At 47.7% G+C, this 22,910-nt stretch overlaps 1 protein-coding gene and 1 pseudogene across 2 annotated transcripts in view; one reads left to right on the top strand and one right to left on the bottom strand.

Annotated features, from left to right (window-relative positions):
• Nucleotides 1–22,910, bottom strand: part of sgcd (sarcoglycan, delta (dystrophin-associated glycoprotein)) — a 248,398-nt gene that overhangs the window by 88,067 nt on the left and 137,421 nt on the right. For both annotated transcript variants that reach the window (XM_085995767.1, XM_085995766.1), the window contains exon 5: nt 21,735–21,854. In XM_085995767.1, the coding sequence (XP_085851893.1) occupies nt 21,735–21,854 (120 nt within the window). The remainder of the gene's footprint in view (nt 1–21,734; nt 21,855–22,910) is intronic.
• On the top strand, nt 12,587–21,089 carry LOC147114140 (uncharacterized; annotated as a pseudogene).

Below are 22,910 nucleotides of genomic sequence, written 5' to 3'. Positions count from 1 at the left end.
TCATCATTTGCAGGTGGCAGGACCTTATTGTTTCAGGCCTGGGGCAACTTTTACCAGGCTTAACCACACCTGTGGAAAGTTGGAGCCTCACACACTTCTCCAGTGTGAACTCCTGGGAAACCCCTCTCGCCACCCTCACTCAGCGCTTCCTCAACTGAGGCATCTACCAGAAGCATGGGAGGCCTTTTTTTCCTTCCCATCTGGGCATTAGAGGAGCTTGAACACCAGGTGTGGCAGCAGCAGAACCAGGAACAACAGCAGCACCAGCAACAGCAGCAGCAGCAGAACGACAGGCTCCTGCTCACCCACCGGAGGCAGCACAGGCCAGAAGGGGCCAGCATATGGAAACCCGTCGGCGCAGGAGATACCCCCCCAAACAGGGTCTACAGACACAGGGTCAGCTACCTCAACATGACTGAGCAACAGTGCCAAAGGCGGCTCTGACTTTCGCAACAGGTAGTGACACATCTGCGCAATGATACAGCAAGACCTGCTGCCCAGAGGACCAGGTGGACACTCCTTACCAGTGGCCATCAAAGTCACCACCGCACTCAACTTTTTTGCCTCAGGCTCATTCCAGGGATCATCAGCAGACATCAGCGGCATTTCCCAGGCGGCCGCACACACTTGCATCATGCAGGTAACCAATGCCCTCTTTACCCTCACGCACAATCACATCCATTTCACCAAGGATCGCGCAAGTGGGACGGCACGAGCGGTTGGATTAGCTCATCTGGCAGACTTTCAACGGGTGCAGGGCATCATTGACTGCACACATGTGGCCCTTAGGGCACCCCATCGCAATCCAGGTATTTTTGTCAACCGCAAGGGCTTCCACTCCCTTAACGTTCAGCTGGTGTGTGACCACAAGAAGGATATTTTGCATGTTTGTGCCAAGTACCCTGGCAGTTGCCATGACTCCTTCATACTGCACCAGTCTAGTGTGCCTCCGCTATTCAGGCCGCCAGATGAACTTCACGGATGGCTACTTGGAGACAAGGGCTATCCCCTGAGGACTTGCCTAATGACGCCGTTGAGGAGGCCAGCCAACGAAGCTGAGGAGCGCTACAACTACAGCCACATTTCCACCAGATCCATTATCGAGCAAACCATCGGTTTGCTGAAGATGCGCTTCAGATGCCTGGATAGATCAGGTGGAGCCCTGCAGTACTCAGCAGCCAGGGTCTCCAGAATCGTCGTGGTTTTCTGTGCCCTTCACAACATGGCACAGCGTCGTGGCTTGCAGATTCCTGAGGACCAAGTGGCTCCTCACATACCCTCCTTAGATGATGCGGATGATGATGATGAGGAGGAGGAGGGCGAAAACAAGCATCCTGACAACTGCAAGTAATCCTAAGCCCTCAATGTGAAAGCCCCATTTGCGAAATGACACACACCAGAACTGCAACAGTTGCCATCAGAATTTTTATGGACAAGAACCAACTGATGGCATTTTTACAATATACACAATATTTCACCCAAGTGACTACCCTTGTGATTATTTGTGCTTTATTTTCCTCTTACGCATGCTCCTACGTAGTGGTTCCCCTGTGGCTTCAGCAGATGTGGAGGCCCTTTGCTCACTTTCCTGCTGCTCCTGTCTCTACACCTTTGGCGGGCGTCCTCTGGGGTGGCGAACCTGTGAGGGCTCGTCAGCAGTCTGCTGCTCCTGCGGCTGTGCAGGGGTTGAGACGTCTATCTCACTTGTGTGTGGACTCCGACGGGGCTCTGACCGAGGGCTTTGCAGTGGCATGGAAGTGTGAGCACTTGGAGAGGAACCCCCACTTCCTTGAGGTCTGCCACCAACCTCCCTCTCATGGGTCAGGTCCCCCTCAGTGCCTGCAAGTGGCTTAGAGCACCTTGCTGCACATCAAGGGGGCCATGGGGACCCATATCTGCAATGGCAGTCCTACTCAGAAGGACTTCCATGAAGGTCTGGTTTCTCTGTTCAATAGATGCCCATCGCTCCTCAAGAGATGTCATTCTATTCTGAACACTCACAATGTTTTCCATACCCTGGCAACTAACCTCCTTCATGGCCATAGCCCTCCTTTCCTCTACCATAGCCCTCCTCTCCTCTACCGTAGCCATCCTCTCCTCTACCATAGCCAGCCTTACCACAGAGGCAGCAATCATTTCCACGTAGGTAGCCATCCTTTTCGTGTTGATGCGTTCATGCGCCAATGACTCCACAAAGGCTCTGCTCATGGTCACTATGGACTCCTCCATTCGCTCCACACTCGCAGCGACCCTGGAGACAAAACCTGCCAGAGACTCCTGCATCTGTGCATGGAGTTCCATCACCTCTGATCTTATGGGTGGACCCAGAGGCAGAGGGTCGACATGCAGCTGAGCCGAGCTGGCAGAGTCCTGCGCCCTCCAACGAAGACTCTCCACTGCTGTCCCTGTCTCCACAATCTGTTGATGCTCACTTGTGAGCTGTGATACACCAGGTGACAACACTACTCTATGTCCTGAAGGTCCCCCCGAGGTGTGAGTGTCTGCGCTGGTGCTGGGTGCGCTTATTTCTGCTGACGCTGCGCCCTCAGAGGTTGCAGATTCCTCTGAGGAGTCTGGAATCTCAGGCTCTTCCTCCTGCACATTGGGGACGGGGGCTCTCGATGGTCCTGTGGGGGAGTAATGGAAAGAGTTAGAGATGTGATGCCGAGATTACATGCATATTGCATTTTGCAGATGATCATAAGTCCATATGATGTAGCTTCAGAATCATTATCAGCGACTCATGCAATGTCAATGAGAGAGATGGAAAACTATTTTGTCACCAGCTTGCGGGGATGCACCTGTCTGTCCTTCCCCAACTTCCACATCTGTATCAGCCCCGACAATCTCCAGGACGGCTTCCTCCCAGGGGGTGAGATGGACTAATAAGGGTGGCCCTCCTCCTGTCCTGGCTCGCTCTCTCCTGTTGTGAGCTCTCTTTTCCTGCAATGAGGGAGACAAGTGGAGGTTGAGTGAGAATGAAGGAGTGAGTGTAGAGATTGCATAGCATTGATACTTAGAAGGAGACAAAGATGGAGTGAGGTTGCAAGACCAAGGGCTCTCCCTGTGTGTTGTCAGTTGTGTTCAAAGCATCAGAGTGAGAGGGAGTGTGAGGGCTGCATGGTCGAATAGTTATGTGAATGTGAGCATAGAGAGGGAATGGCTGAGGGTGCATGGATGTAAGTGTCAAGTGGGATGTGGAGGAAGAGATTGCTAAAGCTGAGTGCTGGTGAGGAAAGGCAATGGGGATCAGATTGAGGGTGACGGAAACTTCATACTTACTTTTCCAGTGCGATGAAGGTCATGGAATCTTTTCCTGCACTGCATCCAGGTGCGCCGTGTGAGCCCCAAGGAGTTGACTTCCCCAGCCACCTGTAGCCACACAGCCTTCGTCTGACTGGGAGGCCTCTTCCTCCCTGAAGAAGGGAACAGGACCTCTCTGTGGGCCCTAGCCCCATTCATCAATGCCTGCAATGATGCCTCATCAAATTTTGGCACAGCTCTTGCCCTCCCGCTGGCCATTGTTTCTGCAGGCTCCTGTGCCATCATAAGGGGAAAGCTTGGAAGCCTGCAGCAGAAGCGAGGCTTGCTGTGGACCTTAAATGCAGCAGCAATGATGATGTCATATTATGCAACTTTCTGACTGGAAATACTCATTTGCCAAGGGTTCCCACACGTTGGAAATCAATTGGCCAATTGAGTTAAAATTGCACCAATCTCTCACACCCATTTAGATTCGTGTGGGAAACACCAAATTCGGGGAACCCGACAATTTCCCGCACCTGAGTTAAAATCGACCCCAATATGTTTAAGGGCTTGTTTAACTATCTTTTTAAAAAAAAGAACAAAATAAATATGTTTAAATGAAAGACTTGCATTTCTATAGCACTTTTCACGATCTCAGGACGTCTCAAAGCGCTTTACAGCCAATGAAGTACTTTTGAAGTGTAGCCACTGTTGTAATGTAGGAAATGCAGCAGCCAATTTGCACACAGCAAGCTCCCACAAACAGCAATGTGATAATGAGCTGATAATTTGTTTTTAGTGATGTTGATTGAGGGATAAATATTGGGCCAGGACACAACTCCCCTGCTCTTCTTCAAAATAGTGCCATGGGATCTTTTACATCCACCTGAGAGAGCAGATGGGGCCTCGGTTTAACATCTCATCTGAAAGACAGTATCTCCGCCAGTGCAGTACTCCCTCAAGTCACTGGAGTGGGACGTGAACCCACAACCAGGATACAGTCCACTTTCTATTTGTAACCTGTCCTTTGAAAACTGGCTCAGTGCTGACCACCAGTACACCAACTTGAATATTTAAAATGGTTTTATTTTTGTAAGTCTGTCTGGACCATACACTTCACCCAGCCGAGAGAACTGCTCCTGGGTCTGTGCCATTGCCAATCTGTAGCCATCTGGTAGGGAGTGTGAATGACACAGAGGCTCCCTTTTAATTGTCCTTCCCTCTACTGTGGTGAAGTATCTGCCCTCAATTTAGCACCTCCCTCTGATTGTTCAGCTGGGGTCAGAAAACTTAACAAGTGAGAAAATTGGCAGGCAGGATACAGTCACCTACCACTTCGTCCCACAACCTTCTGACTCAGAGGCGAGTGTGCTACCAACTGAGCCATGGCTGAAACTGTAAGGTTAGGAATACGACTGTTACGTAATGGGGCAAGTATAGACACTGTGACCAAATCACCCAGAACATTATGCTTGCTATACTGTGGAAATTGTGGCCGATCACTTAATTACCTTTTGAGTGTTAAAGAAATATTCTACAGGGCTTTTTCTCTAAAGATTAAATAAATTGCTTGGCCCATAATAGGGAAGGTTGTTCATGGTTTGAGGTTTCGCTGTTTCAAAACTTTGTGTTTTTTTAAATTGCAGATAAAATTCCATGGTCTGGGGCATGGAACGTGTTTGTGTTGTTAAGCTGCTAAGATGGAGCTGTGTTTAAAATGACCTCTCCTTTTATGGCCACTACTCAGGCACTGTCTGTGGGGAAGCGGTCAAAATCTGCAATTTGTGCAGATTGCCAGCTGCTTGTGAATCCCTGGCTCCTGCCTTTGGGGGAGGGCGAGGTTATCAGGGTCGGAGAAGTCAACAAGAACTGACACTTTCAAAACATTATTGTACGATTGCTCAGTTGAAGTGTAATGTCAGAAGTGTGACAGATTCGGGCTAGCTACAAAGGGGGTACAATTCACATTTGGCGGGGTGGGGTGGGGTGCGGGGGTACAAAATGAGAGGTAGAGGATCAGTCGCCCGTTATACACGCTGCCCGAAAGGAAAATCGGGTAGGGTGTATAACGTACAGCCGATCCACTGCTGCCCGTTTCGCACCCTGGTGGAGTTGAATTCTAGCCCTCAAATCTCTCTATATAATAGGTGTACAAATGAAGATAATGGGGGCGAAGTTGGTCTACGTCAGCAGCGCGAAACAGGCTCAGAGCAAATCGGCAGTCCATTTTACACAAAGAAAAAGAATATCTGGTATGTTTCGTGCTGCTGACGCAGGCCAATTTCACCCCCGGAGTTTTCATTTTAAGAATTGCATTATGACAGAGGTGGCAGCTCCAGAGATCTGTGGCACGAAGTGGTAGGTGACTGTATCCTGCCTGCCAATTTTCTCACTTGTTAAGTTTTCTGACCCCAGCTGAACAATCAGAGGGAGGTGCTAAATTGAGGGCAGATACTTCACCACAGTAGAGGGAAGGACAATTAAAAGGGAGCCTCTGTGTCACTCACACTCCCTACCAGATGGCTACAGATTGGCAATGGCACAGACCCAGGAGCAGCTCTCTCGGCTGGGTGAAGTGTATGGTCCAGACAGACTTACAAAAATAAAACCATTTAAAATATTCAAGTTGGTGTACTGGTGGTCAGCACTGAGCCAGTTTTCAAAGGACAGGTTACAAATAGAAAGTGTTTGTTCTGTCTTTGTAAATTTTAGGTGTTACGCTTAATCTCATCTGGCAAGAAAAATAACTTTAACTAATGAAGATGCAGATCCTTCATGTCAGCATGCTGTAAACAGCCTCAGAATTGGGTTTTATGAAGGTCAGGCTGGAAGGCTGCAGGGCTGCTGAAATGTGACTCACAAAAGCGCTCTTCAGGTGCAATTAATTCAGCAAAAGTGTCATTCTTTATAGTCTCAACGGGGTTGCTATACACACTTGAAAACTTCTTGTAGCTGCCACAATGTTGTCTGTGTGTGAGAGACAGAGAGAGAGAGAGAGGCAAAGTGTTCCGCAGTAATTAGTTTCTTGAGCCTTCCCAAGCTTGGGCTGTCTCATGGGGGGTGGCGGGGGGAGACGGTGGTCTTACATAAGAACATAAGAAATAGGAGCAGGAGTAGGCCAATCGGCCCCTCGAGCCTGCTCCGCCATTCAATAAGATCATGGCTGATCTGATCCTAACCGCCAATCCACTATCACAGAACCATCTCCTGAATCTAACAGAATTAGACACACGAAATAGGAGCAGGATCAGGCTACATGGCCCCTGGGCCCGCTCCGCTACCCACAGGGCCATGACCGATCCGAACCTAGACTCATGTCCAAATTCCTGCCCGCTCCCCGTAACCCTTAATTCCCTTTTCTTCTAGGAAACTGTCTATTTCTGTTTTAAATTTATGTAGTGATGTAGCTTCTACAGCTTTTTGGGGCAGCATATTCCATGGACCTACCACCCTCTGAGTGAAGTAGTTCCTCCTCATCTCAGTTTTGAAAGAGCAGCCCCTTATTCTAAGACTATGCCCCCTAGTTCTAGTTTCACCCATCATCGGGAACATTCTCCCCGCATCCACCCGATCCAACCCCTTCACAATCTTATATGTTTCAATAAGATCGCCTCTCATTCTTCTGAACTCCAATGAGTAGAGTCCCAATCTACTCAGCCTCTCCTCATATATCCATCCCCTCATCCCCGGGATTAACCGAGTTAACCTTCTTTGTACTGACTCGAGAGCAAGTATGTCCTTTCTTAAGTATGGACACCAAAACTGTACGCAGTATTCCAGGTGCGGTCTCACCAATACCTTGTACAACTGAAGCAATACCTCCCTATTTTTATATTCTATCCCCCTAGCAATGAAAGCCAACATTCCATTGGCCTTCTTAATCACTTGCTGCACCTGCATACTAACCTTTTGAGTTTCGTGCACCAGGACCCCCAGATCCCTTTGTACTTCAGTACTTTCCAGTTTCTTGCCATTAAGATAATAACTTGCTCTACGATTTTTCCTGCCAAAGTGCATAACCTCACACTTTCCAGTATTGTATTCCATCTGCCAAATCTCTGCCCACTTACTTAGCCTGTCTATGTCCCCTTGCAGGTTTTTTATGTCCTCCTCACTCACTACTTTCCCTCCCATCTTAGTATCATCTGCAAACTTTGATATGTTACACTCGGTCCCCTCCTCCAAATCGTTAATATAGATTGTAAAGAGTTGGGGACCCAGCACTGACCCCTGCGGAACACCACTAGTTACTGATTGCCAGTCTGAGAATGAACCATTTATCCCAACTCGCTGCCTTCTGTTAGATAGCCAATCCTCTATCCATGCCAGAATATTACCCCCAATCCCGTGATTTTTTATCTTAAGCAACAATCTTTTGTGTGGCACCTTGTCAAATGCCTTTTGGAAGTCGAAATACACTACGTCCACTGGTTCCCCTTTATCCACCCTATATGTTACTTCCTCAAAGAACTCCAGCAAATTTGTCAAACATGACTTCCCCTTCATAAAACCATGCTGACTTTGTCCTATTAAATTATGATTATCCAAATGTCATGTTACTGTCTCCTTAATAATGGACTCCAAAATTTTACCTACCACAGATGTTAGGCTAACCAGTCTATAGTTTCCAGCCTTCTGTCTACTGCCCTTTTTAAATAAGGGTGTGACATTAGCAGTTTTCCAGTCTGCCGGGACCTTTGCTGATTCCAGGGAGTTTTGGAAAATTATTACCAATGCATCCACAATCCCTACCGCCACTTCCCTCAAGACCCTAGGATGTAAGCCATCAGGTCCAGGTGATTTATCCGCCTTGTGATTGGGTAGGAGGGGCTGGGTATGTGGTAGGGAGTCCTAAGCTTCCCTTATGGGAGAAACACTGCTGCTTCTCTTGGCCTCGAAAGGTCGAAAGGAAAGTTAAAAAACGTACCCGTTCGGACCTCTCTGGCCCCCGATTCTCTTTGCTGTTGCCTTCACCTAAGCAGGAAAGTTGCTGTGGCTTCCTGCTCAGGCCGTCCAGTTAAAATTGCAGTCAGGTCCCGATGACGTTATTGGGCTGACATGCATATGCAAAAAAAGGACCCCACCAGCTTGGGTTGGGTGTCCTTGCCACCTGTTCGGTAGAGCAGGTTAAAATTGGGAACAGTCAGGTCCCGGCGGATCCAGGGTGGGGAAATAGCCTGGGTGATTTTAACTGCCCACCCGCCCATGTTTCCATCGGCTGGGTAGGGTTAAAATCACCCCAGAGTTTGAAAGACACTGAGAAATGATAGAAAGAAAGTAAGAAAAACAAGCAACAAGAGTAATAGTAACTGCTTTAAAATTGCTGCTTGCTTATGTCAGATAACGGGAGAAAAAAGCTAGGCCCACAATTCTGCCGTTGGGATAATGGAGCTGGATTTAATAGTACAAATGTCAGGAGCTGCCTCGCGAATGCCAGCCTCCTAGAATCCAACCTAAATAATCGCCAGGATAAAAACATCCGGTAAGAGAGCTATAGAGAAAAATAGATGATCATACCCATCCTCAAAAAATCTACCTTTGCCCCTTCTGTCATCACTAGCTACCACTCAATCTCCAATTTCCCTTTCATCTCCAAAGTCCTTAAACATGTTTCGCCTCCCTGCTCCATTCCCATCTCTCCCACAACTCCCTGTTTAAATCCTTCTAATCTGGTTTCTGCTTCTCCTTCACCACCAAAACGGCCATAATCCAAAGCATGAGCAGCGTTCTCTGGAACTGCGATGCACTTGTGGCTCCTTGTCGCCTCAGCAGCCTTCGGCACAGTCGATCACACCATTCTCCTCCTACATCTCTCCTCTGTTCTGTCCACAGCTCTGTGGGACTGCCCTCCTTTGGTACCACGCTTACTTATTCGATTATAGCCAGAGCATCTCCAGTAGTGGCTTCTCCCCATCCCCATACCGCCACCTCTGGAGTTCCCCAAGGATCTATCCTTGATCCTCTTCTCTTACACATCCATATTAACACAGATGACACTCATCACTGGGTCTCCATCACCTTGCTTGATCCCTCAGTACCTCTGTTCTGTCCTCACTATTTGTCCGGCATCTAATCTTGAATGAATCACAATTTCCTCCAAAGAATGGGAAGCCTAAAGCCATCATCTTTGTCCTCCCCTCCCACAAGCTCCACTCCCTGACCACCAGGTTCACCTCCCCCCACCCTCCTTGGCCACCGTCTCACAACTGTTCACAACTTTGGCATCCTGTTCAACCAAGCTTACTTGTCTACCGGAGATACCTTCTCCATCACAAAGACACTTACTTCCACCTTGGTAACATTGCCCGCCTCCGTCCCTACCTCAGCCCATCTCCATCTGCCGCTAAAATCCTCATACATGCATCTGCCATCACCTCCCTTTATTACTCCAATGTTGTCCTCTCATCCTTCACTGCTACAGAATCAGAAAAAGTGTTTTTAAAAAATGGATGTGGCGACACGCCACCATTGGACATAATCCGCTCACGGCAGCACGGACAGTTTACGCAGGCGCACTGCCGGCAGCAGCCGCCCCCAGCCGTGGGCCCTTTCCTCCGGCAACTTGTTTCCCGCAGGGACAGGCTGCCGGGAGCACTTCCTGTCTGGGGAGTATTTAAGTGGTTGCGCGGGCTTTTTAAGCACTTGTTTTGCCATGATGTAAATTAAAGCAGTTGTGTTCCATCAACTCTGGTCTTGACTCCCACGTTTGCCGCGGTATCTCAACATGGAATTATTAAAAATTATATTTCTGCAGAGTCTGGACACTTAAGAACGACATTTTCCATAGTTGAATAACTTTAGTGAAAAAGACGGTGTGAATGAAAAGGGATGTAAACGGTGGTAGAAAGTGATGACACACCTTTCATTCCTTATTTAAAACTGCAGTGAGGATTCCTGCCCCACCAAGGTCAGTATTCTGCAGCTGTACAGTCACACAGTCACATTGAGAAGCGGGTATGTTCTGCAGCGATTTTACGAGATCCTTCTCATTCTGCTCTCCTCTGCGTGCTCCTTTCACTGCTCATCAGCATCAGAGTCAAAAGGTACCTTTGAGTGAGGTTGGTTAACATCTGCCAATCGAGTGAAACTACGTGAAACAGATCCACAAGATGTTTTTATGGAAGGAGGTTTTGGGTGTCAAGAGGAGAAAAAAATGGTAAAAACATATTGAACTGGTATCGATCTGTACTTATAAAAGCATCTTGCATGACAAGTTCTGTCTTCAACTCAGAATAAATGAGAACGGGGCCAGCACAATGACAACTGCTGTCACATAAAGGACTCTGCTGCTATAAGGGTTATTTTCAGCGCAAAGCTCTTCCCCTTCCCTTCTAATGCAGCCTCATGAAGGTTTTTTAAGAAGTGTCCTTAAACCTGCACTCTAGATCTATGCCTCTCAGCCTTAGAACTCCATGTGGACACACCTTCACTTTCTCCCTGGATGCAGATCAGACATTTATTCCCTGTTGCAATACATGGAAACAAAAAGAAGCATCCGTGTTCAGCAGCTGTGCCGCCGGTTAATCTCAGCTGAATGCAAATGTATGGGCTCGGATGGTGTGTCGTGCATGGAGATCTAATTGGAAAATAAGGTGAAAATAACTTTATGTGATGACGGTAGGGTTAAAACATTAGAAAGTTGAGGGACGACATTCTCTAACAGCAAGGGATTCCCTCAATAAACATAACAGTAGAATTTTCACAGGGGTTCCCTGATCTTCTGCTGTAATTTCCAAATTGTGAAATCGGGAGAGCCCCTGAGGAAATTCTAGGTGAACATTTTTATAAATTCTCTTATTTCTGTCACAGGGTTACCTCCTCTTGCAGCTATTTATATATTTATTTATCTATCTGTTTTTATAAACAGTCTCAGCCACCATCAATCCCCAATTAAAAACCAAGGGGGGGAAAATTCGGTATTGACCATTTTGGGGCACTAACATCGCCTGAGCACTAACTTTAGTGCCGGCGACCGCGGAATTGAGTTTTAGCGCCCCAAGAGAGAAGTGGAGCGCTAAATCAAGTGCTGCACACTTCTATTAGGGTGCTAACATCGGAAGCGGGGCGCTACCTTCAGAGTGCTAATCAAGTTCCAGCGCTGTCAATTCGCAAGGCGTCAGACGGACTGGTGCCTTCCAGTTCTTAAAGGAGAGGTTTAATCATGCAGCACAGCCTCACTCTGATCATCGCTGCTTGTGACCTGGGCCTGCAAGGAGCTGCAAGCCTTCACTCAAAGAAGTCATGGCTGATCAGAGGCCCAGAGAGAGAGAGAGACGATTCAGCGACCAGGCTTTGGAGGCTCTGGTCGCGGCCGTGGAACGCCGATGGGCAGCGCTCTTTCCGGACACTGGCAGGAGGCCATTGCCACAGGCCTTTATGAGGATGTGGGGGGAGGTCACCCAGGACGTGTCGGCCAGAAGTGTGGTCTACAGAAATCTCACCTGGTGCTGGAAGAAATTCAACGACCTCACTTGGGTGTTCAGGGTGAGTACATACTTCAGAAACCTCTACATGCCACCATCTCAACCGCACTCTGCGCACACACTGTATAAACAACCACATCCCTAACACTCACCCACCAACTTCACCCACCTACTAAAAGTCACATCGACATCTCACGCCTTGCATATATTAACAGCTATTCAACCATGGTAGGCACATCTGCCAAACACATAGCTGCACACTCACTCACTCACTTTCCTTTTTCTTGGAGGCCAAGCTTGCTCAACAACAGGAGGGAGCAGCTACGAACGGGAAGAGGTGAGGCGGACCTTACAGACCTGGAGGATTGAGTGATCCGCATCATCGTGGCCCAGGTCGTGGGCGCTGTGGCCATCAGAGAGGTCGACCCCCTTGGGGACAACAATGGTATGTTCATTACCTCTCCCTTTTCTCTTCCCCCTCACACCACAAGCCTTTCCCACTTTCCATCTATGTAAACTGTCTCCATTCCTTGCTCCCGTCCTGCCCTCCCCACCCCTGACCTTAACCCCACTCTTGTGCCTTTATTCTTTCAGATAATCAGCCACCAGCTGACCAGCCAGTCCCTCAGCCTCCCAGTGGCAGTGACACGGGAAAGGAGGAGAAACAACAAGCCAGAGCCTCACTGCCTGTGTCTCCCCAGGGCGAGAGGTCCAACAATGGGGCCACGCAGTTGCTGGAGGGGAGCCTAGGAAATGGGTCTGATGTGGGTGAAGCTCCGGGACCCAGCGGGAAGCAGCAACGCCATGGGGAAAGGGAAGCTCGGGGGCCATCTCCCCAGAGGGTGAGTGCGCGCGCGGGTTCTGCTGCACAGGACTCAGATGAGAACGTCGGTGTGGAGGTGTTGACCAGACGGGCGATGGGCATGCACACCAAGCTCATGGGTGCAATACCATGGGTGCCTGAGAGCATGGATGCAGTGGCTAGGAGCGTGGAGGAGTCCGCCTCCAACATTGCCCTCAGCTCTGTGCAAACCACCAAGCCCATCCATGGCAGTTTGCAGAGGATAGTTGACTCTCAGAGAGACCGTGGGGATCCAAACCTCAGGCCGCGTGTCATGGGTGAGGTGGCAGCAGCTATTGCAGCACAGGGCGAAGCAACGCAATGGCTTAGTGCTGTAATGGAGTCAGTGGTTGCTGGCATTCAATCTCAGACTGCTCTCATGCAGTCTCAGATTGATGCCATGCAAGCACTGACTGCTGCCATCGTCACTGGGCCGCCCACAGTCCACCGGGGATCTGACGGTGCTGCAGCAGGCCAGCAATCTGTGCTTGAGCAGATTGCTCTGGATGCTGTTGTTCTGCCCCGGGGGAGTGGCAGTGTGTCGGTCGAGCAGGAATGCTGTCCTCTCTCAGGATGACAGCATTCCTACTCCCACCACTGCCACTCCACCATTGCACTTGCCACAGCCTGTAACCCAGCCATCCCAGACTGCTGCTGCCCATGCTGAAGTGGTGCAGTCTGTAGCTGGGCCTTCCAGGCCCAGAGCTGGTCGAGGGCGCCCTGCAAGGCCATCTGCAGTCTCTGGCTCCCAGACTCAGCAGCCTTCCACCAGCCTTGCTGCAGCCACTGGGGCTACATTATGGAGGAGCAGTAGGGTTGGGAGCGAGGAACTCAAAAGGGGAGGGAAATCATTGAAGAAGGGGGAGTAAAGAATACTTTAGTAGCAAATGAGGGTAATGTGTGTTAATAAATTGACGCGTTTGTAAATATATTGTGTTTGTGAACAAATTGTTCTGCTTGTAAATAAATATTTGTGTTTGGTAACAAATAGTTCAGTTTGATAAGAGTTGTGTTTGTTGATAAATGGTTGTGTTTGTTTATGAATAGTTGTGTTTCATAAGAGAGAGTTGTGTTCGATAATAAATTGTTAATTTGACGTTGCACGTTTTGTGATGTTTGTCATTTGACCTTTGCCCGGTGATAGGGACTGCGAGCTGGATGTAATGATGTGGCTATGCTGCTCAAACGCCATGTGATATATCATTGATTGGAAGCTTCTCTAATGAGGCGTTCACGCATGGCCCTTGCAGAAGCAAGATTGAGTGCCTCCATTGTTGCTGCTCCTCCTCATCTTCATCCTCCTCCTCCACCTCCTCTCCCTCTTCCTCCTCCTGAGGTGGACCTCCAATACCTGGTGGCAATGGCTGGGCCCTCAGATTGGCCAGGTTGTGCAGCATGCAGCACACAACGATGCAAAGCCACATAAGCGCTCGTCCTGCTTCTCTCTGGTGATGGGGAATGAGATGTACTCCCTTCTCCTTCTGTAGAGAGCGCCTGTTACCTCCAATGCCTTGTTATGCAGCAATGGATGGCAAACTGCGCAATCTTTACAATATCCCCTGTTGAAGCCTGGAAGGAGCCGCTGGCGTAGAAATTGAGAGCGACTGTGACCTTAACTGCCACTGAGAGAGATGTCCTTGTCCTGAGCTGAGGCTGGAGGTCTGGCTGCAGGAGGTGGCAGAGCTCTGTGACCACCTCCTTGCTGAAGCAGAGCCTTCTAAGGCACTGCTCCTCCGAGAGATGAATGTATGAGAAGTGCTCCCGGAAAACCCTGGGAGGGTAAGGCCTCCTGTTGCAAGGTCTGTTGGCCCTCCTCCTACCTCTGGCCACATTTGGCAATCTCTGTCTCTGCCTCCGCTGCCTCCGACGTAGTTGCCAGAGGGCAAGGTGGCGTGCCAGTACAGCCCCCATAAAATGAGAGAAAAGAGGACGTAGAAATGTTCAGAGCAATACAAGCGAAGAAACTGTAGAGCAGCAACAAAGCAAAAATGGAGAAAATGTGAACGCAGCCAAAACGCTCTGACAAGTCAACAATGAATCTGACCTCCCAATGGATGGTAAGTGATCCCTTTAAATAGCGCCCCAGGAGCGGCAATCCCAGGTATCAACGCCTGCTTTTTCTGTCGTTCTCAGCGCCAGGCGGTAAGTCAGGGGAAGCGACTGAATTTCGCATCTGGGGCGCTAATGGGGCGTTGCACACTCACTGGGGGAGAAATTCAGTATAGCCCCGTTTGGGGTGCTAACTTCGCCGGGGTGCTAAAAGTAGCGCCCTGGAAAAATTAGCGCCCCCGCGCCGGAAATTGACAGTTGCGCCCCAAAGTGAAGCGGGGCGCTACTGGAGGCACCCTACCTCTCTCTTGGGGCACTGCGAGTGAATATCGTGGCGCAACATGCCGCAGCGCCACAAGCTGCAGCACGTCGCGCTGCGTTACTGCAGGCCTTCCTCCCCTTCTTAAAGGGGAGGGGCCTTGTGCAGCGCGATCTGGGGCTTAGCTGGTCCCCCGGGGATCAGGAGTTCAGGCAAAAGAGCCCGGCACCCAAGAGAAGTGCCGGGCTCTTGAAGGGCAGCCGGCACTCCGCGGGGGAGGGGTTCCGGAGGCCGGGGACGGGAGCACAGGCAGGTGCTGGCAGGCGGCCAACAACAAAAATGGCCGCCCCGCACCTCGCCTTTAATTTGCGCCTCCCCGGCCGCAGGTACACCAACCTGACCCTGTCGGGCATAGCGTCCGGCGGTAAATCAGGGGGCGCTCCTGAAGATCGCGGCTGGGGCGAGTGGGGCGCTGCACACACCGATGACGTCATCGCCAGCGGCGCAGCGCTAACTGTTAGCGCCACCACTAACCTCCCGCGAATTTTGCGGGAGGCGTGGGTAGTGCCATGCCCGGGCAATAGTTGGCTTGCGCCCCATTTAGCGCCCTCTTAAGGCGCTAACGGGTGGGGCAACCAACTGAATTTTTCCCCCACTGACTTCACGGTCTGTGCAGCGCTAGAGGGCCAGGTGCTAAGCGTTAGCGCCAGCGCTAAATGCCGACTGAATTTTGCGGGCAGTGTTGGAATCGCCGCACCCGGACGTTAAGCCCTTAGCGCCCAATTTGCGCCCCACCCGGGTGCTAACGGGGGGCGTTAAGGTACCGAATTTCTAACCCCAAATAGTGAAGGCACTGAGTCACTGTATCAGGCTGGTGGGACATTTGATTAATTCTCCCACTTTACTGAATTTCTGCTCCTGGCTGTATCACTGCAGGGAGGCACTGAGTTGGTAGCAAGCACTTTTCCCATAGAACAGGGAAATCATTATGACAATCACGCCACGTTCACAGATTTGCTAACAGCTGACTCAGTGTGGGTTTCATGCCAACTAAAGTTGACGAGTGAGTGAGGGAGAGCAGGTGAAATCAGTTTACCCTCAAGAAACAATTTACAAAAACTAACACTGAAATCACTTCAAACATGCAGACCACATGCGTTGCTATGCAACAAAATGTAGTCACTGAAGTTAAGCCTCAAATATACTCAAGATCTGTTTATCCCAGTGTGCCAACACCCCTCCCCATAAGGTCAGATTTCCGGCGACTATTTCTCAGCACTTCAAGATGTTACCGTTTGAAAGAGAGAAAGCTATAAGACTCTCTGAACTAGTACAGTCAGTAGATGTCTCCAAAGTTTAATGAATGTCATCACACCTATGATTCCATGTTAACCGGTTCCATTGGCTGACTGCCTCTGTTTGGATTCAAATCAAGAACCCATAATCATTAAATTCATCATTCTACAGAGAGTAGTAGAAGTGGCAGGAAACACAGTTGTGTCTTCAGTGCAATATCTGGAGGATCTGCTTGCAGAGCTTGTGTTTTGACCCATTCCTTTCCATTTGTAAATTTTGCATCTTTGGTTTGTACATAAACTAAGTATTGCATTCCAGTGATGCAGACCATGGCCCGTATTTTCCGATTGGAGGCTTCCTGCGTGCAGATGCCTCCTATCGGGAAAAAATCTATGCCCTTATCCAAGGGCTCCCGAGGGCTCCCGAGGTCGGGCAATTTCCGATCCGGGGCCTCTCCTGATGCGCGCGCGCGCACAAAGGCCGAGGTATCCCAGGGGCGCAGGCGGTTCGCAAGCATCCCTGGGATCATGTGGGCCAGGCGAGCCAATGGGAGAAGGGAATCCCCCTTCATACTTTTGACAGGTAGAACTGTCAAAAGTATGAATGGGGATCATTGGAAAAAGACATCAAAACATTAAATAATTTTTTTTTAAATCATGTTTTTAAAATGAGTTAAAATCACATTAAATTAAATATTTTAAACAAAAATTAAATTTTTTGAAAAAAATAATTAAAGTTTTTTACAGGGCTAAAAATAAACTTACCTTTTTTAAAAGTATTTTTAAACTCTTATGCTGGTAAAAGCAGGCCTTATGCCTGCTTTTACCAGGCGTAAGACTTTTATGGGATTTCAGTTGGTGGAGGTTCTGCAGAAAGCGGAACTCTCCACCCGCAGAGGCCCTTCTCCAGGGCAGGCGTGCGATCTGTCAAAAGAATTCTTGACAGATCGGAGGTGCCGGTTTTCAGCGCATGCGCTTCGCATGCCTGAAACCGGCACTTGCGAGGTCCCTACGGGTGTGTACACAGCACGTACACACCCGTAGGGATCAGAAAATACGGGCCAATAATAGTGTTAATTCAGGTAGGGGTCATTGTGGGGGCACTGTAGAGGGAGCTTTACTCTGCAGCTACCCTGAGCTAGGTGAGGGCTCACTGATCTTGGAAACATGCAGGAATTGGAACTCTTCCAACCACCCTCCTGTTTCCTTCGATAGACATGGCCGGAATATATGTTTTTTTGGTAACTCGTCTATCCTTAGAAGTTTTTTGGGGTGAAGTTTTGTGCTTATTAAGTGAGATATGTCAAACCTGTAGAATGGAATATTTTTTCCAGTTGTTGCACAGGTTAGTGAGATTGTTGATTTTGTGCCAATTTCTGCAGCGTTATATTCAGCTTTGTGCCATGGGCCCATTCCTATTAGGAACGAGCCCCAAACTGATTTCATTTAGGGCTGTCACAAAAGAAGAGAGTTGACTTTTGTCCCATTAGTCAAACCCAGGTCGCAGAGATGAAATGATGTGCTAACGCACAGCACCTCCCGGGTCCTGTAGTTTAGAAGAATGAGAGGGGATCTCATTGAAACTTATAAAATTCTAACAGGACTAGACAGACTAGATGCTGGAAGGATGTTCCCGATGGTCAGGGACTCCAGAACCAGGGGTCACAGTCTAAGGATAAGGGGTATGCCATTTAGGACAGAAATGAGGAGGAATTTCTTCACCCAGAGAGTGGTGAACCTGTGGAATTCTCTACCACAGAAGGCAGTAGAGGCCAATTCATTAAATATATTCAAGAAGGAGTTGGATATATTTCTCAAGGCTAAAGGGATCAAGGGATATGGGGAGAAGGCAGGGGCAGGGTGCTGAATTTGGATGATCAGCCATGATCGCATTGAATGGTGGAGCAGGCTCGAGGGGCCGAATGGCCTACTTCTGCTCCTATCTTCTATGTTTCTATGTCCTCCTAAACTGCTCGTACTGACTGTTCCACACTTCAACTGTTAAAGATACAAAGTTGGTAAAGTCAATTTAAGTTCCCCCTTCTGTTGAGGAGAAATGGGAGAATTGAGATGAACAGATTTCCAGCTGGCTGACTTACAGCAAACTCACTACCGTCTGCAACAAAGAAAATCAGACAAATGATTTTATCTCCATATTATCTACTCTTAAGTGAATCTGCTAAATGATCCTTTTATCCTATCTACACTCTACACAACATACGGATATGTTTCCAGGTTTCTTCAAGTTCCCACTGATGGCTTCAGTGTACATTGAATGTCATTACAATAACTCAATGGATGGGTAATGGTAATCTTACAAGAACTAACTTATTTGGGCCTGGGTGGTACTGTGGTTTAGCACACAGTCATTTCATTTCTGGGACCTGGGTTTGCATCTAGCCTGGACTAATTGCATGAAAGTCTACTCTCTACGATTTGTAAGGAATGAATTGAGTTTGAGGTGGTTTCAGTTCAATCCGAAATAGGTATGGGCCCATTGTGAAAATATACAGATAATGCAGCAGGAACGATAGCCAATTCACAGTCTCACTCTGGCAATTCATAAGACTGGCCAGTGCAGAAACCTGAAAATTTTTATATTCCGCAGGGTTGACATATCTCACTTGATACAGACAAAAATTCACCCAAAAGATTAAGGACAATTTTGTTACCAAAACAAGAGCTTTCTGTAAGAAATACAGCTTCAGTGGTGAGCAGGTTGCAAGTTTATTTTCAATTCATCAAGGTATTTGTTATATCCCTCTATGCAATGACAAGTATCACACAATCTCAATACTGATCAGTATTACCAGCTGTCCAAAAGCAAACTTGGGAAACTTGTAACTTTACCCATGCACTGAATCAGGAAACACAACCAAGGGATCAGGAACCGGACGAGTGGGCAGTTAATAATAAGGGGTTTTATTACCTCGACCCTTTTGTGCTATTTCTCATTTTGACCTACAGGGTTCTGCAGGCAGATGAGAAGCCTGCCTAAAGCAGATGGGGGCCTCCTGAATTTATGCGAATCGGGGTCCTATTATGTCAAAAGGACTCCAACCGCATTTTAACTGGGGCCTGAGCGGGGAGGCCGCTGTGCTCTCCCGTTAGGCTGAAGCTCGTCTGCAGAGAGAAGAGGCCCTCCAAGGTAAGTGTGAAACTTTCCCTTGTGAGGCCGGGGGAAGCCGGTCACCGGCGGCATGCAGATGTGGCCCAGGAGTTAAAATACCCCAGGCCTCAAACTTAGGCCAGTGATTGTGTTTCACACTCTCTTCCCACCCGCCTGAAAATAGCTCTGCATTAAAATCGACCCCCAGGTTACAGCTTGGTTGAAGACTGTTGTGAAAAAAAATCAGACCGTCAGAGGTTGTGAATTGGACATTAAGCAAATGTAGCTTTGTGTTGGACCTGCCTTCCTCCATATTCCCTTAAGTGGAGTCGTCATTAAAACTTTTGCAGTAAAACATTTGGCCAGAAAAGCAGTTTGAAATAAACACTCGAGTATTTTTGAAACTTGTTGGGAACAATGAACAGATCGATGATGGGTAACAGAAATGTTGTGCTTTCATATCTGAACTAATGATCTCTTTGGGGAGATGATAATCTCCAAGTACTATAGTGCTAGGGATATTAATTAGGAATTGTTTCAATGTAATTGTCCTTTCACCATTACGCCATGGTAATGTAAGCAATTAGGGCCAATTGGCATCTGCCTGTTTTATTTTGACGTGATTTGCACATTAATCAGAACTAATTAATCCTTTTGAAAATCTTTTTAATCTTCACATCAAAAATTTCCCTTTTTGGTTGGATTGGCGAGGCAGGTGGGTAGAATTTGAAGGCAAGGCTTCTCTCCCAATATTCAGGATCATAAACAGCAAGCGTGGGTCAGAGAATCGGGGCTACAGTTTAACAATCCTATCTCCAACCTCTATTTGTGCTCAACCAAGCTCCTCACGTTTTTTTGTAGTGATCTCCTTCAATTTTTCTCCCTACTGTACTGTCATACACACTGCCAACAACTTTCCAAGGCATCTTTTCTGAACTTCCACAATTATTTTAAGCATCTCCCATCCTTCAACACTGTTCAGAATGAGTAACAAACATATATTTGATACACCGGGCTGGGGGGGGGAGGTGTTTGTCTGATTACTATTGAGAACCAAAGAATCATAGAAGTTTACAGCACAGATGGAAGCCATTCAGCCCATCGTGTCTTTCCTGGCTCTTTGCTGAAATAATCTGTAACTGATCCCACTTGCCATAGCCACGTAACTCCCCCTGCTTCAAATATGTATCCACTTTTCCCTTAAAGGATGCAATGGTTGCTGCCTTAACTATTCCTTTGGCAAAGCATCCCATGCTTCATGTGTTTACGATTTCCCTATTAACAGCAAGCAGAGGAAATCTTACCGCTGGCAAGTTTCTCTTTTTTGCTGTCAATTCCTATGATTACAGATAGCCTCACTCATTACCTGCGTCACACATCGTGCTTCCTCAGTTAATAGAAGCATCAATCCTATTCCTTTTACAGTGCAGCAAAAATTATCTCTGCACATTTTGAAGAAACGCACTGCTAGCTTTACGTTCTGGGCCTCTTCCATTCTCCCCCATTTGTCACACCACATTAATTGTTTGCAGCACCATTTACAAAGAGCTGGAGCCCCTATTAATGAGGTGTTGCCAAAAGTATTTTATTCAACATCCACTTTTAGAAAACTCCTGCACCTCCTGTGAGTAGAAGTGGCTCCGAGCCACAAATGGATTTTATTATCCTTTTTAATTTTATACAACAGCCTTATTTTCTAGTGATATGCTGGAAATGCATTAAAATAATCTCATTAATATTCATTCAGCTGCCTGGCAAGCTGCTGCTAACTGCCAAACAAAACAGTCTTGTGACACCCAAAAATGTGTCACTATGGGAGCCTGTTCTAATATCAAATAGAATACTTTGGGAATATGCACAGCAATAGTAAGCTGTGATGCATCATTCCAGGTACCTTTACCTCATTGTTTCCTATTTGGAATATTTGTACAATTGTTGTGCTGATTTCAGTCCCTGGAAACTGAAGCTGTTAAATGTGCCCTGAGATTTTCTACAATGAAATCTTCCAGTAGTCAGTATCTTGTACACCTTTCCTTTCTTATTTGACTGCTTTACATTCTTTTGGCAAAGCTTTTCTGGTTTTACTGGTTACTCACAGGCCTTCGAAAAAATACTGGGAGAAATTTTCCCTTGCTGATTGACATGAATCTTGTCATTCATGTGGAAATGACTTATGAAGTAATACTGGGCAGCCTGCTGGTGGCGCTGTCCAGGGAGAGTATAAATACTCGGGCATGGGCCCAGCTTGCTCAGGACATTCTTTAACAGGAACTAGTGAGGGACACAACTAGATCTCCATGTTGAAAAACAGTTGATTAAAGCTTTGTTTAATACTCAGACCAAGTGCCTAGTATTTTTCTTACGTCACCGATCTTTTGGTTAGAGCACCTCAAGCGTTCCTATCAAAGGATTGTCCACCGGGAAATCTCCCCCCCCCGCCATTCCTGAGCACAGGTAGAGTTTAAGAAAAGACACGATTTGGAGCTGTGCAGGATTAGAAATATATGAATACCTAAGACTCGTAAGCGATCAGCACCAACAACCACTTCACTGTCCTCCGCTGAAAACAATAGCTTGCCGGTATTTGAGTTGACTTCAAACCGCTTGCCACGTACTTCTATAGCTTCACTTCCTGCAGACAAACACAAGAATTATGAGACATTGGAAATGGAGTAATGAATGTTATATGCAGAAATGCAATCAGTTAAGCCACTTTCCACATCTTTCTCATTTATAAACTATCCCTTGGCGGTGAAATTCAACTTGGACGGTACCGCATCGGCCAACCATTTTGTGACCCCCAGAGTTGAATCTCACCCCCCTTTGTCTCCAAATAGTTAACCATTTTGCGGTTTGTTTGGAACAGCTTAAGGCAGCTACCATGTAAACCTAGCACTAAACTGGTTATTACAGGTAGACTATCCTTTATCCGCACTTCTGAAAACCGAAAACCTCTGAAAACCGAAAGTTTTTTTGTGGAGCGTAAGTCGTGCGCACGACATAACCCGAGTGGCGCCAAACATGACCCGACGCGGCCGATGCTTTTCTGACCTGATTTGCGGGCCAGCTTAGCGTAGGAGTCAGCCGATATCCGGCTTTCCCACAACTGGCGGCGGCAGTCGAGCCCCAGACCCCCGCTAAGTCAAGGAATTCAGATACGGAGCAGGGGGAGCTGTAAACAGACTGTGAGCGGCAGCACAGAGAAGCATGAAGGGGAATGAGACACGGAGCAGGGGGAGCTGTAAACAGACTGTGAGCGGCAGCACAGAGAAGCAGGAAGGGGAATGAGACACGGAACAGTCGCAAGAGGTAACCTGAACTTTTAAAATTTATATTAAATACAAATACTAATTACCAAATTAATTTAATGTTCAGAGTTTCCCAGTCTGAAATAATACCTTCTGAAATCCGAAAATTTCTGAAAACCGAAACACAGCTGGTCCCAAGGTTTTCGGATAAGGGATAGTCAACCTGTACAACTAAAAATTTTTATTTTTTATGTCTTCCTTCCTTTAGTTCTAGCTCCACACAGGGACTCCTGGCCAAATAGTGATCTGTCCCTGCGCTCCTCTGTAATTGGTCATTAGAAGGTTAGTGAGAGTGCATTACCCCAAGTTTCATTTTTAACTCTCCCCTGATAAAACATCAGCATAACGTCTTCCATCCCTCGAGCAGCATGGCCGAGATT

Source organism: Somniosus microcephalus, chromosome 8 (assembly GCF_052327205.1).
Source record: "Somniosus microcephalus isolate GS21.2 chromosome 8, FLI_Smic_1.0, whole genome shotgun sequence".
Lineage (NCBI taxonomy): Eukaryota > Metazoa > Chordata > Chondrichthyes > Squaliformes > Somniosidae > Somniosus > Somniosus microcephalus.
The sequence above is the reverse complement of the archived record's forward strand: the minus strand, read 5'-3'. Positions and strand labels throughout refer to the sequence as shown.